The 18074-nt window shown below is 33.3% G+C and overlaps 4 protein-coding genes across 14 annotated transcripts; 2 read left to right on the plus strand and 2 right to left on the minus strand.

Moving 5' to 3' along the window:
- Positions 1-1284: 1284 nt before the first annotated feature.
- LOC8264719 (membrin-11) lies at positions 1285-5328 on the plus strand. 5 transcript variants are annotated; one of them, XM_048375801.1, is made up of 6 exons: positions 1285-1510; positions 2540-2595; positions 3745-4020; positions 4107-4227; positions 4306-4455; positions 5021-5328. In XM_048375801.1, the coding sequence occupies exons 3-6, from the start codon at positions 3767-3769 to the stop codon at positions 5180-5182; spliced, it is 687 nt and encodes a 228-aa protein (XP_048231758.1). In that variant the 5' UTR covers positions 1285-1510; positions 2540-2595; positions 3745-3766; the 3' UTR covers positions 5183-5328. The 5 variants fall into 5 exon arrangements, with proteins under 5 accessions (XP_048231758.1, XP_048231756.1, XP_048231749.1 ...); XM_048375799.1 differs by having other exon boundaries at positions 1285-1484; XM_048375792.1 differs by having other exon boundaries at positions 1286-1510; positions 3748-4020.
- A 1286-nt stretch (positions 5329-6614) lies between these two features.
- Positions 6615-7621, plus strand: LOC125369598 (transcription elongation factor SPT6 homolog). The gene is made up of 3 exons (XM_048372475.1): positions 6615-6671; positions 7138-7156; positions 7257-7621. Exons 1-3 carry the CDS (start codon positions 6615-6617, stop codon positions 7619-7621), a joined length of 441 nt encoding a protein of 146 aa, XP_048228432.1.
- A 371-nt stretch (positions 7622-7992) lies between these two features.
- On the minus strand, positions 7993-11020 carry LOC8264721 (ureide permease 1). Of its 7 annotated transcripts, none has more exons than XM_025160129.2 (8): positions 10895-11020; positions 10562-10790; positions 9912-10220; positions 9624-9762; positions 9393-9551; positions 8964-9061; positions 8422-8796; positions 7993-8321 (listed from the first exon to the last, which is right to left on the minus strand). In XM_025160129.2, exons 2-8 carry the CDS (start codon positions 10562-10564, stop codon positions 8169-8171), a joined length of 1236 nt encoding a protein of 411 aa, XP_025015897.2. In that variant the 5' UTR covers positions 10565-10790; positions 10895-11020; the 3' UTR covers positions 7993-8168. The 7 variants fall into 7 exon arrangements, with proteins under 7 accessions (XP_025015897.2, XP_048226401.1, XP_025015898.2 ...); XM_048370444.1 differs by having other exon boundaries at positions 10671-10790; positions 10895-11019; XM_025160130.2 differs by having other exon boundaries at positions 10562-10757; positions 10895-11011.
- A 998-nt stretch (positions 11021-12018) lies between these two features.
- Positions 12019-16374, minus strand: LOC8264722 (erlin-2-B). The gene is made up of 9 exons (XM_002512040.4): positions 16083-16374; positions 15718-15838; positions 15561-15628; positions 15415-15474; positions 15161-15319; positions 14560-14706; positions 12739-12953; positions 12516-12624; positions 12019-12427 (listed from the first exon to the last, which is right to left on the minus strand). Exons 1-9 carry the CDS (start codon positions 16206-16208, stop codon positions 12335-12337), a joined length of 1098 nt encoding a protein of 365 aa, XP_002512086.2. The 5' UTR covers positions 16209-16374; the 3' UTR covers positions 12019-12334.
- Between the last annotated feature and the right edge of the window lie 1700 nt (positions 16375-18074).

Below are 18074 nucleotides of genomic sequence, written 5' to 3' on the forward strand. Positions count from 1 at the left end.
TATCTAAATACTAAAAGAAAGAAAGCTTTACAAACCATAAACAAAAGATGCAAAATTTTGTATTTTTGTGGACAAAGATAGCATTTTCGAATTGGAAGTATACTTGCAATTTTCGTGCCACGTCAGTTTTGCCTCGTATTCAAATTGATTCTAATCTATAAATTTGCAACTATATTTGAAAAAGAAAATTTTAAAAAAATACCCTAAGTTTAATAAATCTTATAATTAAAATCAATATGGTGCAATACATTATCAATTGCTTGTTTATTATTTGTTTAGAATACAAGCTCACCTTTCTTCACTTGAGAAAAGAAATTGAAAATTTACCGGTAAAAGGAATATCGTCGCTAAATGACAAAATTGCCAACGATTTAGCAATGAAAGTGATGTCAATTCTTTCAAAAAGTTACAGACTAAATGATTGATCATTTTGCGATGATGCATTACTTAATTGTTGGCAAATTACCAATGATTTAATAATAACAAGTGGTAAAAATTCTTTCAAAAAATTACCAACCATTTTGCACTAGAAAAAGGTGCAGTTTTGCTCTTAACCTCTAATGCAAGGAATGTATTGGCTCCGAAACTATTTTTAGATGCAATTAGACTCCTAATTTCCTATATACAAAGACGAAGATTGATTATGAATTTATTCCAAGCAAAGTAACCATGCATCATAACTTGGAACAATAACAGAGATGGAAGGATTTGGGTATGAATATGGGGCCACATCCTTCAATAGCAAAAAGAAAAAAGGTTGATTATGAGTCTGTAGATGCGATGAGCTTGCTCTTCTTCCATTGAAAATGCCGCTACCGTATCAGTGGTGATATCAAAGAGGCTGGATCTACGACGACGATTAAGATTACTATGACGAAGAAAATACTTCTGAGCATGCCTTGCAATCTGCGTTGGAGTTCGAGTCTTTACAAAATTGCAAGATCTTCCCTTCCAATCTGCAGATGCATTAGAAAGTGAGGAACAACATCGTCTGTAGATGTATAACCAGAAAAGTAGTCTTTTTAATTAATAAAAAATAATGACAGCTGTATATTTCAGTTTAATGGACCCACCACTAGCCATGTCAGCGTCGAATAATGCTGTTAAAATTTCCGTTATATATGCAGGGGCTCAAATTGCAGCTTTTAACGATTTAAGAGTTTAATTGCACCAAAAAATTATTTAAGTGCTAATCCATTCCTCCCACCAAACTTTAGGGGTAAAATTGCACCTTTGCCCTTTTACATTTCGTTAAATTGAGAGAGCGCCCCTGTTTTCCTTTTTTCTTTTTTCTTTTTTTCTTTTCCTTTTCTGTTAAACCTAGCTTAGAACTATTTTCTTTTCTTGGTTTCTTGGTTCGGTTTTTTTCTTCCCTGAGTTTAGAACTATTTTCTTTTTCTTTCTTTTTTTTACTCCAGCCCCGTCATTGACAGTAATTGCGAATCCCTCGCCGTTGACAGCTCAGCCATTGTTCGTTGCTGCAGGTCGCTCTCTCTCTCTCTCTCTCTGGGTATTTCCCTTGTGGTTGTGTCGATTTACATATCTCTCAAGTAGTGGTGACATTGATTTCCCTTGTTTTTCTTAGGATTGATTCTATTGATAATTTTTACTGTTCTAGTTCTAGGGTTTTCTTTTTTAATTTATTTTTTAATAACTGAAACCGATTTAGGTTTGTTTAGTAAAGATTGTGAAGTTGTAACTAAAATTAGGTATTTTTTTTTAAGACTTCCATTGCATGGAAAACTGATTTTATCCAACTGGGCTTGCAGGACACGGTGGTCTCTTTATTCTATAAAATCCAAAAAAATACTTTCACAGTAGAATGAGAATTTGAAAAGAAAATCCTAATAATCTTTTAGTCCTGTTGATATTCACGGAACCATCCTACTAATCTTTCTGCCTTACTAAGAGGTGTTCTGATCTCAAGTGTTTCTTCTTCCATGATTTTGCTCTTCCTTTCTTTTTGTTGTGAATAAAGAAAGGCTCTAAGAAATGGCACTGATAGGCTTGAGTATATACAAATGTTGTTTAGTATCACAAACAAATATGATTTGGTCAATATATGAACCTGAGGGGATGGTTTAACGTATTTGCAAGAATCTTTCTCTAATTACAAATTTGACCAATAATGATTTGTCCATCTTTTTCTCTGTGATGGATCTTTTAGCTTAAGACAGTTTATGAAAATTGCATGACTAGAAAAAGAAAAGGAAATGGAAATGATTTTGAAATATTTGATAAAATCATTGTCCAACTTAGTTTTTCCAAATCAGAATTTAGCATTCATAATTTGGGACTTACCAAACAAAGAAGATACAGCAGAGCAAGATTTTGATCGACCAACTGAATATTTGATATCATGATGGCACTATTATTCCTATAAATTTAACTGCTAATATATCCTCTTTACAGTTCGATTTATTTTCCTACTTCCTGTTAGACATACCAAATTGAACTTTGAGATCCTTGTTTTTGCTCTCTTATGATGCACAAGAAAGATCAACAATCATGTCAAAATTTTTTTTTCCTCTTCTTGCAGAGTATAATTTGCAGTCACCAATTCCAAATGCTCAGCCAATTATAAGCAATATCAGGGTCAGTATTATTTCAAATTGTACCACTGAAATATTTTATACTTCCGTGCTCCTAGATTTATTTTTTTGTGTAATATGTACATTTGAAATTATCTACCATTTTGTACTCATTTGACGGGTAAAACTTGCAGCTTACATATTAAAATGTGTGTGTTCAGATGAATTGTTGTTTTTGCGATTTGAGGATAATTATTAACAAACTTCCCTAAGTTTAGACCTAGTAATGTCAATCTTTTTCCATTCGCTACATTCTAGCATACTGAAAGGTTATTCGTTGAAATTATCACTAGTTAAATTCATTTCATACTAAAAAGACTGAACGAATTGGAAGCAACTTTAATTCTATAGAGCAATATTGCAGATTTGGACTTCAGTTATTGCAGTTTTATGTTTGGATTCTTGTCTAGTTCCTTGGTTTAGTTTAGAAAATAAGAAAAATGCATGATTTTCATACTCACCAATTATATGTTAATTCTACAACCATGTGATTAAGGCATTAAGCCACTGTGTTGTGCTTAATTAATGAGCCATATTTGCATTTTTCATGATGCTCATGAGAATATTCTATATAATGATCAATTTGCATGTTTTAACAATGATCGCCAACTATTAATTCTACAACCATGTAATTAAGCTATTCAGTCTTCTAGATGAAATGAATGCCTTATGTTGGTTTAGGTTTGATTTAACATGAATTAAAAAATTTGGTAAAAATGATAAAAGTATTATAGCAAACTAATAAGACTTATAAAAATATAAAATAACAATTGAAAGAGGAATGCAATTTAACACTTCAATTTGTGACATAAATGTATGAAGTTTTTGTAATTAAAAAAGAAAAAGAAAAAACTTAGGAGTGGATGTTAGGATTAAGTCTTTAAAAAAAAATAATAATAATAAAGAAAATTTGGTGACATAAAAGAATTGATATCATTGAAATTTTAAACATTACTTATTGCCAATTTTTTTCATTACCTATCTGTTCCACATTTTGATGCTTAAATCACATGCATAAATTAAGTTTTTGTTGTTGAGGTTCCGGCTTTTTGGACAACTGATATGTAAAACAACACGTTTGGAAAACTAAAAAAAATCCCAAATTGCTTAATTTCTTTCAAATTTACGCTCCTTATCAAAGCTCCGGTGACAGCAGGTAAAAATAAAATCGAAGGATGGCAATGGCGATAGAAGGAGGAGGGACATTATCAGAAATATTCCAGAGCTCGAAAAAGGCTCTACTGAGAGCTAGAGATGGAATCGAGAAGTTAGAGAGGCTAGAGAATTCAACATCAAACGGAGGTTTAGACTCGCCTGAGCTTTCTTTTGCAGTTAAAAAAGATATCTCTCAGATTCAGTCGCTTTGTGCTCAGATGGATCGTCTTTGGCGTTCTATTGCCGCTAAGCCACAGCGCGATCTTTGGAAAAGGTAAAAGAAGAAAAAACACATTTGTTAAGATCCAGAAAGTTGGAACCCTATATCAATAAGTATCTTTGTTTTATTTGATTGAACAGAAAAGTAGAACAAGTAGCAGAAGAGGCTGAATCGTTGAAACAAAGTTTGGATAGATACTTTTTGAGGAATCAAAGGCGAACGAGAGAAGCTCAGGAGAGAGCTGAATTGCTTGGTAGAGCTGTGAGTTCTTGTTTATATTTTTTGTTTAATGTTTGTGTTAAAGTGTATAAAATAATATTTTGATATTGTGGTTCTTAGAATGGGGAATCAGCTCATGTATTGAGAATATTTGATGAGGAAGCACAAGCAATGCAGTCGGTTCATAATTCTAAAAGAATGTTGGAAGAATCTTTATCTACAGGATCTGCTATTCTTTCTAAATATTCCGAACAAAGACAACGCTTGAAGGTAGTAATCCATTTGGATTTTTGCCATGACTTCATGAATTTAATTCTAGCGACAGGAGAATTGACTAAATAGAATTTCATTTGCATATAATCTGTGCACAATAATCCAGGCACCTGGATTTTTTTTTTTTCTGATTCTGTATATGTATACCAGTTTGAAATGCTTTTTGTGTAGTTAAAAATATGTTTTAGGTTTGGATGCTATATATATAATTTGTGTGAAGCATATGGGTTAACGAGCAAGATTGTTCTCTTAAGTTTGTCTCAAGCACCATACTAAGGTTGTCCCTTGAAGCATAACAGAGAAAAAGATCTTGAGCAACATCCCAGTGGTTATAACTTTTTTCTTTCCACTGTCACTGTTGTCACGTCTAAATGTTCGTGGGTTTGTGTGGATGACTAGCGACAAATTAGAATAGTCAGCAAGCTTAAAAAAAACTAGAAACAGATCTCGATCTTTAGATTTGAAGATAAAACATGATGATGGTTATTGATGCATTCACTTCACTGTTCTTCTGATGGGCAGAGAAGGAATAACTGTTGACTAATTTTGTATCTTGGTACAGAATGCACAACGTAAAGCTCTGGATGTTCTCAACACAGTGGGGCTCTCCAACTCTGTGTTGAGGCTTATTGAGAGGCGGAACCGTGTTGATAGGTGGATCAAATACGTGGGAATGCTCATAACACTTGCCCTCGTGTATTTCCTCGTGAGTTGGAGTCGTTGAAGTGTTCTTCGTGTTTTCATTTCATTTCAATGCACATATATATATCTATACATACAACTTCCTTTTCCATTTCCAAACAAATGAATCTTTTGTACAATGGATGTGAGATTATATAAAATGGATTCATAACAGGTTTCCGTGTTCCAGTTGAGTTCTGTCATGACTTGATTTGTGTATGAGTGAGCGGCATGGAGATATCTTTCTCTGTTAACTTGATTTGTCTGGCTTGATTCCGGATTTATTATCTTATGCTACAACTCTCTTCTCTTCTCTTCTTTCATACTTTTTAACAGTCAACTGTTAGTTTCTTTTAAAAGAGAAAAAAAAAAAAAGTTGCCCCTCTTAAGAATATGTGTAGATTACTATAAGTGTAGTTAAAGAATAATTATATTAGCAAATTTAATAACTTATATCGAATTGATCTGAATCAGTTAGATGTTTAATTTGTATTTTCTTCAGTTTTATATTCTTTTATAATTTTAAATCTAATAGTTATTAAAGATATAATCAAATAAAAAGAGTATAATGGATATATGGCAAAATAGTAATATTGTACAGTGACTAACTTAATTTGGATATCTAATTTTCTTTTTAATTATATTTAATTTTAATAAACATTAGATATTATTATTTTATTTTATCAATATTTAATATAATGATAATGTACTTAATAATATTATTTTATTTGCTTAGTATTTAATATCAATAATAATAAATTTTTTATAAAATTATTTTGAAGTTATATGTATTCTTTTATTAAAATTTTATAATAAAATATTATCAATAAAAAAAATTAGCCTATTTTTTATAGAGAGATATCATTTAATTTATAATAATTTATTTTTAAAAATAATAAAAGGTTATCTGCCCACGTTATAAAGTCACTCAATGGTACCATAAATTAGAAAATATTAATTAAAAATCATTACTCTGTCATTGAATGGATGTGTAACAGAATGCAAGATTTATTCTGGAATTGGAAGTTTACTTATACTCGCAGTCTATAACCATCTTGATAAAATGAAGCATTGAGAGTTTGGTCGTAATTTGCAGTGCCATGTCAGATTTCACTCCTATTCAGATTGATCCCAATGTACAAATTTGGAACTATAATTGGAAAAAAAATTTATTTAAATTTAAATTTCGATAGATCTTATATAATTAAACTAATAATCAGTATAATATGATACATTGTGAATTACTTGTTTTATTTTCTTCTACAATTTAAGCATTTTAAAAATATTTTTAAACTCATCGTTTAAAGTCTCACTTAGGCCCTCATCGTTTACAAAACGATTCAATTAAAACCAAATTCATTTTTCTTTTAAAATTAAAAAAAGAAGTAAGATCAGGTGTCATTTGAAGTGAGCCTACCACTAATGGAAATATTAACGTGTTAGAAATTTGGATTCAACTGAGCAGTTTTCAAGCGATGAAGCCTAAAGGAGACACTTTAAACAATGGGCTTGTAATTGAACTTTGGTTCAAAGTACAGGGGCTCATCCATAATCTTGCCTATTTTATTATATAAACATACTAAAGAGAGAGTAAGAGATTGGGCATGTCTCAAGTCTAAAGGGGATTTTGTTAAATGCCTAATTTGTTGAAAGTCTCTCAAATTCAGGACAAGCCATTAATATTTTGTACATAGCCATGACAAAGTTTCTCGCAGCATTACAGCTAAGATTTATCAGTTTCCAACATTAAACATAGATGTTCAAATTGTTATAGTTAAAGTCGTCTATCCATGTTACTATTTTACTGCATTCTTCTATTTGATCACCAAGTTTAGGAGAAGCTGCAACTATCGTAGCTTCTTTTTTTTTTTCTCAACATAAACAGATATTTAACACTGAACAGCTATTATCTTTTCTTTCTTATTTACTCTATCCTTCTCCTCATTTCTTTTTACACAAGAATTTCTCCTTGCTTATCTTCTGGCATATTGGTCCTAGGTATCTGCTATAGTCCACTGTAATTTCACACACATGTATGCAACTAGGCCACTAAGCTTATGGGTTAATTGTTAATTTATGCATCTAGTTTGGAACTTCATCAATCTTCTGTTTAACAGGCCGGAACGATTATAGAAGTGGTAGTAATGCAGAGGGTCATCAAAGTGGATTACCAAGGCCATATGGTGGTCAAGGACATGGTCCAGGCTCTTACAGTAGCAGCGGGGGAAATAGCAATTCCAAATGGGATTCAGTTGCCAAGGATAGCAATTCCGATTGGGGCAGTTTCCCAGGTGCAAAAGTCCAGAATTCTCCTGGCAGGCAAGCTTTTCCTGCTGGGTGGGGAAGTGGCGGAAATGGCAGTGGCGATGGGGTTGCCAGTGGCAGCAATTGGGGGCATGGGACTGGTGGTCGGTCTTACAATGAGAAGTCTGGATGGGGTAGCGGCTTTAAGAGTCGCAAAGTAATGGTGGGTGGTTGGTGAAGTGATACCGCATCACTCAGATAATTCTTTATTGTTATTGATCGGAAGCTGGCTACTGATGGATTATAATTAGTGATTGTAGCTCTAGGGATCTGGTGAAAGATGAAAAACACGATCTGTTCTCTTGGCCTTGGTAGCTTGGTGTCCGATGTAAATGCCATGTTATTAGAATTTTTGGTATGGTGCGTGTGCACTCTTTTCTATTGGGGGAAAGCCTTTCTTTTTCTCCAATGCAACCCCTTGTATTTCTGGTTCTCTTTCAAAACCCTTTCTTTAGGCGCATATCAGACTGATGAAATGAAAGGAGAGTTTATAAGAATAGATCATGGTGCCTAAAAGATGAAAGGAAAAAAAAACGATGGGTGATTCAGTTTGAGAAGAAAAAAGTTTGTTAAGTATTAAATGGAACCAACGAAATCTGGGGACCAAAAATGTACCAAACATCCTAAGAAATAGAAGAAGTTGAAAACCTAATGCATTTGCAATTTTAAGAGACTTTGGCGTTACACCATCCGGTCCGCAATGGAACTGCTTTGATAGAATGCTCTCATTTTCGATGACCTGCTGATGCCATGAGAACTGCCACAGCTATAATAAACATGAACAGCATGCTAACTAATAATATATATGTTCGTCTTGATGACCTCTGGAACTCTCCAAATAAAAATATCCCCCAAAACGTTGAAACAAGTGGTAATGCCTGAAATCGCCAAGCGGTGAAACCGGAAGGCAATTGTAAGCTACTTGACTAAAGTAAACAGCATCATTATTAATTTATGTAAATGTGTACTAGAACTAACCTGAACAGCATCTGCCGCTGCATATCCCGCAGCTTCACCACCCATAAATTGTAGACCGTTTCCGATCCCACAGAGGAGACCAGCCAAAAAGGCCCATCCTCTGCCATTCCAATCCTTAATATAAGTCCTTAATGATGATCTTGGTAAATTCAGCACAGGGTAGTAAAGGAAGGCAACATTGAGAAAGATGGCTAGTACAAAGCAAGAGATTGAGAACCAGAAAAATGCAGTGTAGACAACCAACTTAGCAACTCCATTCTTCAAGGTGTGCCATTGGTCATTTGTTGCCAAGTTAAAAGCTGGTGAGAACACAGAGAAACATACACCAGCAATGACGGCTATGATTAGTCCAACTAAAGTGCTCTTCCCCAATACCTGCCAGGAGAGACCCAAAACTTATTTAGTTGCAAGGTTGTTACTGCTATAGCCATGAGATCATATAGCCTTGCGCCAAATTAACAGAAAAGCATTTAGGAAAGCGAATGGGCTATAACACAAGTTTCTCAAGTTAATACCATAAATTGGAAGGTGGAAGCACCAACCTTAATAGCTCTTCTTTTCTCAAGCTCTACAAGGAAGTCTGCTGTTCCAAACTTTGCCTTTCCTGAAGGGACGTTTCCATTCTCCAAATCCTTTCTTTCTGTAGAAAATGGAGAAAAGGAAAGAAGGGCCATATTTTACTAATGAAGTGAGGCAAACAAGGATTATGATGCATGAACTCCCAAATGATGCATAACATTGTTTGAAGAAGCTTTAATTGTGGTAGTATCTGTAACCCTGGCAAAATGTTAGTCTTGGTGGCAGCAGATAAACAGATGTGGATCTCAGAAGTATTAGCTTAGTAGGAGAACTTTTGACAAAATGTAAAACAGGGTAAAAGGTATTCTATATGTAATACTAATTTCATAGGAGAGTAAGGAGCAAATTAGAAAAGGCATACTCTATTCCAAGGTTGTAACCAGTAGACAAACCTCCAAGCTTTGCACTATTATCAGCTGCATTGGATGAATGAACAGCTGATGCAAGGCAGACTGCAATCAAGAAGCAACCAACACCTGGAAATAGAATCTCAGCCTTGTTTATCTTGTCATCTAAGAAGTAATTCAAGGTTGTGCCTGTTGTAACCAAATCTAGATTCTATCATGTCACAAGCTATAAACTTGAATGGATAAAATCATTTCCCCTTGTGGGCAAAGACGAACCTATTACAACAGTCGTGCTAGCGGTGATCACTTCAGTCACTGATAAACCAACAAAAGCCAAAGCATACTGTGTGCATAGATTTCCAACGCTAAGCACCAGACCACCAGCCATTGCAAACATGACTGAAGGCCAGTTTTCCTGCAAAAATCACCCTAGAATGTTCAATTTCAGCCCATAAGTGGTTTTATGCCATTAGCAAACAAGACGCATGAAGAAAGTGCATTTTGTAATTAACAGGCAATGCAGAAGCTAAAAAGCAACAAGAAAAACTAATTGGCTCAACATACCCTCAACTGAGAAAGTTGGTCGGTGAAATTGGGCGCTTCTGGTGTGCTCTTGCCTATCTCACCAAATGTTAGAGCAAAAAATAGAGCAGCTAGGAGATTTGTGATTGAATAATCAAGGTAAGTATGTTGAGGAAGACGACCTCGCCTTTCTAGGAGAGTAAAAATAGCAGGCCATGTGCCTAAGCAGAACAAAGAAAGCAGCATACATGCTATGGCTCCTCCTTTGCTTTCAACTAAATACATTTCCAAACCACTAGAGTTAACTCGCTCTGTTGGTAAAGCAATCAGTGAAGGTATTCCTGCAAAGTCCTGCAAATGCAAAAAGCAGTTTCAGTTGCTCATACTTCATGGATACTTCTGCGAAGCCAAACAATAAGCAAAATTCCAGAAAGAAGGTAATGGAATTGTCCGAAACCAAAAATCTGATATTTAAGAGACCATCGAAAATAAAGCATTAAACTTCTCCAAGGTGTATTAAAGAAATCATACAAGAGCATCCAAAGTATAGGCAGAAGAAAAAATAGTAAATTCATACTAAAGAATATTACAGAGAGGATAAGGAAGCAGAAATATACAGCTGAAAGAACACAACAGAACAAAGAACAAATAAAGAATCAAGAAAAGTCAAACACATAAAAAGAAAAGCATACCATATTAAGTTTCAACTTTCAAGAAAGCAAGACAACAGGTGATCTTCAACATTAATCACTCGCCATAGCAGAGGGATGATGTGTAGATAGAAAGAGAGAGATCACCTACCCAAGAAACAGCAAGAATGATTGATAAGGAATCTCGTATTGAAGTAGGGACACCCCCGTAGGCCACACATGACGAATTGCAAGATCCCTTTTAAGTCATAAAATATCACAAAAATTCAGACTCAAAGAAGAATGTAAAATTGAGTTACTGACAATCTTCATGATATAGACATTTATAGGAAGACAAGAACAGAGTAAAGGCAGCAAGGAAGTCAGTTAAGTTACCTCTTCTATCAAAGACCTGTAAACATGAACGAAGGAGGGACCCAAGATTTGTCTTAATTAGCTAATATATCTGTCGAAAACAATTTGTTTGGCTGAGAAGAAAGTGTATGGAAATAAAATAAAATTCATAGAAAAATGACAAGGCAAAATAAATGAAGGAAAAATCAGGAGTAAAAGGAATTTCTTTGCCTTATTTCATTTGGGCAGTGCTTATAAAAAATGGAGTTAAAAGTATGAGGAAAATAATTCTTTGTATTTCATTTGGACCAACAAACTTTGTCAAGAAAACATTAAGAATTTTGAGAAGGAATAGAAATATTATAAAGAAGTATTCTACCATTATAATTATTAATCAAAAGCGATTTGAGATGCGAGAGATATGTTGAATTCGAAGCTAATGAGGTTGATTTAGTAGTATAGTCTCAAGCAGTTATTATCTTACCTATTTATGTATAATTTATTTATTTATTATTTGATTATTTTATTCGAATTCAAACCATATCATAGTTAACTTAAAAAAAAAATTCATATATTTGTATAATTTTAACTATTAGATTCAAAATTAATGATTAAGATTTATTATATAATAAATAACTACTAAAATTTTTTAAATTTTTAATAAAATTTCAATCATTTAATTTTTTATATTCTTAACCATTGAAATGTGAGGTGACTCCTATTTAAGAATGATGGTATTGAATTTTATAATTGATAGATTTGAATGGTAGAGGATTCTCATGAGATTCCTGAATCCACTTTGATGGATAGACGATGAATAATAGAGGATTCTCTTGGATTCGACGAATCCACTTTTGATTTGTTGCATATGGCCATGCATGCTTCAATTACAGACATACATTAATAACAGATCTTTTCGGCTTTGGCTTGTCTATAGGGTCCTTTCAACGGTTAGCTAGAATTTTTTATTTTTTTCTTTAAAAAAAAAAAAGCTACTCTCCGCTTAAAAGTAACGGCCAAATATTTTCATTGGCATTCACAATCAGCAAGCAAACAGAGCTTAATCTAAGCTCAATGAGAAAAGCCAAATTCATTGAGAACTTTGAACAGATAATAATATACTGCCACGGCAACAGCATCAGCCATCATCATCTCAAGCCACAATCAAAATTCAAAAGCTTTGGACAAACGCTTTTCACTTGTTTACTATGTTTAATTCATTCTCATGAAACCAAAAAATGTTTGGTCTAAGAAAAAAACAAGACTTTTTTACTTTTCTTTCTTTCTGTTCTCTTGACTGATATCATATTCATTTGTGACTGGTTAGTGTATTAGTGGCAACCATCAATAGCGACCACTAAAGCACAAAGGTGATCACTCGAAAGGACATTAACTCAAAAGGCAGTTACTAATTTCATTTTCTTTTTTGTAACGGCAAAAGGATGTCAATTAAACTAAGCATCCTATTTCTTCCTTGTTCGTTCACTCTTCCGTGTTCCCTTCTCTAACCGTATCTCTGGACACCCCATGCAGGAAATTCCCAAGCAGCCTCTGGTCAAGAACCATATTGGGTACCTGAAAAGGAAACATGCCCATTAATTTAAATGAAATTTTGAAAATTCCTTTATTGTTTTGGGAGTTTGAAAGGAATAGAGATCAGCACCTTGTCCCCAAAGAAAATTTTTGTATTATCAGCTATAGCTTCAATAAATTTCAGTTCAAGAAATTCAGGAGTGAGCTTTAACTTGTTGGCTTCAGCTTCTTTCATCACACTGAAAATGGACAGAAAGCATGAACTTTTCACCTTTTCAATCATTTATTAAATCCTCACTAGGACAAGTTAAAATTATGAATGCAAGAAAGAGAAACAGGAGATTTGGATTCACCGGTAAAAAGCAGCATCTGCCAGACTCTTTTCATGAGACATATACATTTGATTTTCAATTTCTTGCTCCCTTCTGGCACTGTCTTTCTCCATCAATTTCTGTTCCATAAGGATCTTACTCACATTGGCGTTCTTCTCAGCTTCACTGATAGCCATCTTCTTCATTGTCTCTGCCTCTTTCTCAACCACTTTCTGTCTCTCGATAGCAATCAAGACCTGCAGTGTAGTAACGTACAGCTAAAGGTATCAAAGGCTGTCATGTATTTATATGTGTGCCTGGCCATAGACATTCAAAATCAATCTTTTGTAGCAGACAAACTCGGGGGCATAATTGAATGATTATGGGAAAAGGTGCAAATACGCCCTAATGTTTGTAGAGCACATAAGCCCCTAATCAATTTTTATATACACGTTTTTCTAACTTTTAGCTGTACATGCCCTTAATTAAAGGGTGATTTTATTTCAAGCTAACGCCCAGCATCCCTTAGTCGATGTCCTTTGACTATTTGTTCCTTTTGACTAAACTAATCCCTTTCCAGTGTCCCCACAAACTTTAATTAGGTTACTATATTACAGGCTGACCTATAAATACCATTACAACTGCGTGCCTTTAACTGAACAATTCCAAGACTCATTCTTGAATTCAAGAAAACCCATTTCCTTCCTTTGTCTCTTTAATCTTTAGTTAAGACCTTACTTCTTGATTTTCTTGTTTTCATTTCTTTTTCTAGAAACCCGTTTCTTTTTTTCTTTCTTGTAGTAGTGTCAGCTGTACAAATTCTCTAATGAACACTTGGAAGACTAAATGGAATGGCCCAACTCCAAGAATCCATAATCCTACATGAACCCCTCACCGAAAACCAAAAGAACACAAATGAGGTACCATGGAGTACGTAGAAGACCATGAGAATGTTATGCAGCTGAAATAAGAGATCCTCAGTCTAAAGAAAGGCGTTGGCTTGGCACTTTTGACAAAGCAGAGAAAGCTGCTTGTGCTTATGAGTGTGCAGCTAGAGCCATGCGCGGTCGCACAAATTTTTTTTACCCTTCTTCTGATCCTCACTCGACAATTGATCACCATTTTCTCCCTCCATTTAATTTCTCTAAATAATCCCAACCATCCATTAGAGATCTTCCTTCTCGCCATTTTAACACTAATTCTTCAAACTGGTCATCTCTTAGTAATCCTCATGTTGGTGACTTCAAGGTCTGCAACACAAAGGAGAGTGTAAATGCTACTTCTTCTTTAAACATGCTTCTTTTTCATGATTTTCTTAACCCTTCTTCTAGTTATAATAATCCTCAAGGGTTATATGATCTGTTTTTACGAACGAAACTAAGAGGGAATGGCTTCATTGGTTCCACGTAATTTGCCACTTCAGCAGCTTCAACGGACGTTAGCTTGGAATGAAATCACCATTTAATGAAGGGCTTATATACAGCTAAAGTTAAAAAGATATACTTATTTGCGCTAAATATTTATTAAGGGCCTATACGTGAGGAGCATATTTGTACCTTTTCCCAATGATGATCATGTCATAGCACTCAAGTTGCCTACTCGAATAGGGTTTTTGCAATATTATTAAAACCACGATATTTCATTAGAAACCTTTAACCTTCCAACATGTAACATATAAATGAAATCTCAAAGAGAGAGAAGGGAGAAAGAGTCAACCATCTGTTTCACCGTAACCTTGGATGAGATCTTAACATGTTCTAGTAACCAACTTGATCCTCATTTGTTTGTCAAACTAAATTCCATGGTGGAAAAGTAAAAGAAAAAAGCTTTTGCTGATCAAAATTGGAGAATAGCATGTCATACCTTAGTGCGTTCTTCTTCCATCTGCTCAAAATTCCTTCTTATGCTCTCCGGAATGGTAGGCTTTGTGACACGCACACTTATAATTTCGATTCCAGGAGCATAACGTGTGCAATCACCCTGAAGAGCATCTTTCATCTTTTCATCTATCTGAAAATTTTGGAATTCATGATTTACTCAATATTAATAAAAGGAGATTAGAGAAGAAGATGCCTTATAAAATTTTGAATGTAATACACAGTTCACTAAACTATGATGATTTGCAGTTAGCACAGACATATGAATTCTATCTCTGCCGAATGATGTAGAATAATTAAGAATTAAGTCCCTAATTTTCATATTGTTTTCCTATATCAAGAGCCCGAGTACATGGATGCACCATTGGAGCTAGTAGACAGTGAGTAGCTTCTTATCTGTTGCTGCTTCAGGAAACAAAAAGTACCCAAAGGTATGTGTCTTGTCCAAAATGTATGTTGTTGAAAAAGAATATAAAGAAAATAACTAATATATTTCATTGCATGTTATACCACAAGAATAGAAGACAACAGAGCATAAAGTCTGATACTAATCACTACCATAAGGCCTTAAAGGCATTCATTTGCACCTGGTCAAACACATCAATGTAGACTTGTTGGAGACTATGGGAGCTGCAGAACTGATTGATTTCGTGATGAATCTTGTCGTAAATCCATGTGTTGTCATAATCCACCCCATAGTTAAGCAGTGTCTCATATACATATTCCTTACGAAGCCGGTTAACAACCTGAGTTATCACTTAAGTTAATGACCATAATTCAAAATATCAAGCCTTAAGGCTGCCTTATGGCACCTAGTAAGAGCAACATCCTATGTCCTTACCTCTATCTTCTCAAAGTTAATCATGACACCTCCTTTGGTACCACATGGAATATCTCTGACCTGCATATTAAGCCACAGGAACGATTCAATAATCATCATTGTAATACAAAGCCCTTGATCTACATAAATTGGAAATGAAAGTTTACTTGATCTGTCTGAAGTGTCACTTGAACAGGCTCATAGTGGGTTAGCAGAGGCATTTTAAGATGAAAACCTGATTACATAAGCGAATTATAACAGTCACAATAACAATATAAACCATAAAAACAAATTTATAAGAAAACAATGGTAACACATACAGACCTGGACTTGTAATTGTGTCTAGAAGGGCACCTCCTCTCCAATACACCCCGACATGACCTTCTGGGACTTGGTGCAATATGGATAAGCTATTTTTAATATTTGCAGATGATGGAATCACTATCTGTATAAAATGTTAGCATACAATATTAGAAATTGATATTCCAGAATTCAGCATACTCTAAGAACTGAACTAACCAGCCTTTACCAACCTAGATATAGTGTTTATAACTTCAAAAAATGCAATCAGTCAATTGCTAAATAGCATTTAAGTCGAGTGTATATTAATCGCAATGGCACAAGGGGAAAAAAAATTATCAAAATCCATTTAAGTAATAAACGTAGATAGAGAGATAAAGAGAGTGTACAATGGAGATGATGCCGATGAAGGCCAAGAAAACGGTGAGAATGGGAGAGAAATCGCCACTAGGAGGCCGTGGAGCGCCTGCTGCTGCTGCTGCAGCTGCACGGTGTCGTTCTTGTTGTTGATCCATGGGAAAGGCTTTCAGCGGTGATTTTGATTTCCTCTATTATTTTTTCTACTATGACCTTTGGCTGCTATACCAAGAAAGGAATATGGAAATTGGGATAACTGTCATCCTTCGACACTGACATGAGAGTGTGATCTGCTCTCTCTGCTTAATGAATTTCCCTTTTGATTAAAAGAATAAAAAAACATATAACATGAATGTTAATAATAAACAATTTTATAAATTGTATGCATCAAAAATTTATAAATACGATCAATATTTATTATTTATAAAAAAAATCTTTTAATTTTATTACAAATTATAAGGTTACATATTTTTATTTATTTATGTTAAACTCAAAATAATTAGCTAATATCAAATTACTTAAAAACACTTACTATAATCAAAATTGAATTTAGTTGGAGGAATACATTATAAAATATTAATGATAGTAATTGATTTAATTTAATGCTATTAAAAGTGCCATGAAAAATTTATAAGATGTGCAAAATTCTAAAAATTAAATTAAAATAATAATAACATTTTTATTTTTTGAAATAAATCATTGGATGATTGTTTGTTACATAGTAAATCATAAGATTGTTGTCGATGAATGAAAGTATTAGATAGATTTTTATATTTTTTCTTAAAATAATTAAGGATAAAAAAAAATTAATCTAAAAATTAGAATTTGTTTTAGAAAAAAATATGGAAATTGGGATTAACTTTTTTCTTTTCTTTTCTTTTCAATCATTTTAAAGCAAAATTTGAAAATTATATTTGAGGCATTCGCATTAAACACCACTTAGGTCCTACAAGGAGAAAATCAATTTTGGTGGTCTATATTATTTAGTTTAAATTTTGATTGAATTAATATACCTTAACTATGTAATTGTATTATTGACCATTAAATCATCATTAAAGAAATCACTCATCCAATTATATCGACTTGACAGTTAAATAATAAATTATAAATTATTCTAAACTCATATTGATAAAAAAATGGGTGATTGGAGTAAAAATAACTGAATCTTTAAATTGAAACTTTTAAGTGAGATTTTATCTTAATTTAAAATTATATATATTAATTTATCTAAATAATATATAATTAAAATTATCATCAGTCAAATTATATAGTAATTTTTATATTTATGGCATAAACTATATATATGTATTTTCAACATTAAACTTTTAATAACTTTTTGGCGTGTCGTTGGTATCAAAATTTTGGCTTATATTTTCAATTAATGTTAATATTTATTTTGATTTAATAATTTTTTATTACATGCGACGGTACCTATTGGAAATTCAATCAAATTTTTTATCATGTGAAAAATGAAGCTCCATATCAGCCTTTCACTCACCTTCTACGTCACACTTGATTTTAGATAAATTAGCCTATTGACACTAAGAATTTGTCATTTATATCTAAATAGTATCAATATTTTAATTTATTTTTTTAATACCACACTCATCATTTATGTTTTAATTGATGATACCTAATGGAGATTCACTCAAAGATAAATTCCTATATGAGTTAAAAACTCATTAATACTCGACAGTCTGCCAAAACCACTAACATACTCGATATATAGATGAACCACTATTCCACAAAACCACAAACACTACTCCTGAGAAATCGAAACCTACATTCCTACTGATATTTAGAACTACGCCAGATATGAAAATAAATAGCACTTCTCGTATAAATACTTACCTTAACTAATGTTAATATAACCCTTAAATACTATATTTTAAGCTTATATTTAAAATGAATTACATTATTATTGCCTTACACTTTTAGTAATACAAGTACCTACTGAAATTTTGGTAAATCTTTATTGATGTGGCAGTCAAAAGTTCATCTGGACATATGATACTAATTAACAC

Source organism: Ricinus communis, chromosome 1 (assembly GCF_019578655.1).
Source record: "Ricinus communis isolate WT05 ecotype wild-type chromosome 1, ASM1957865v1, whole genome shotgun sequence".
Classification (NCBI taxonomy): Eukaryota; Viridiplantae; Streptophyta; class Magnoliopsida; order Malpighiales; family Euphorbiaceae; genus Ricinus; species Ricinus communis.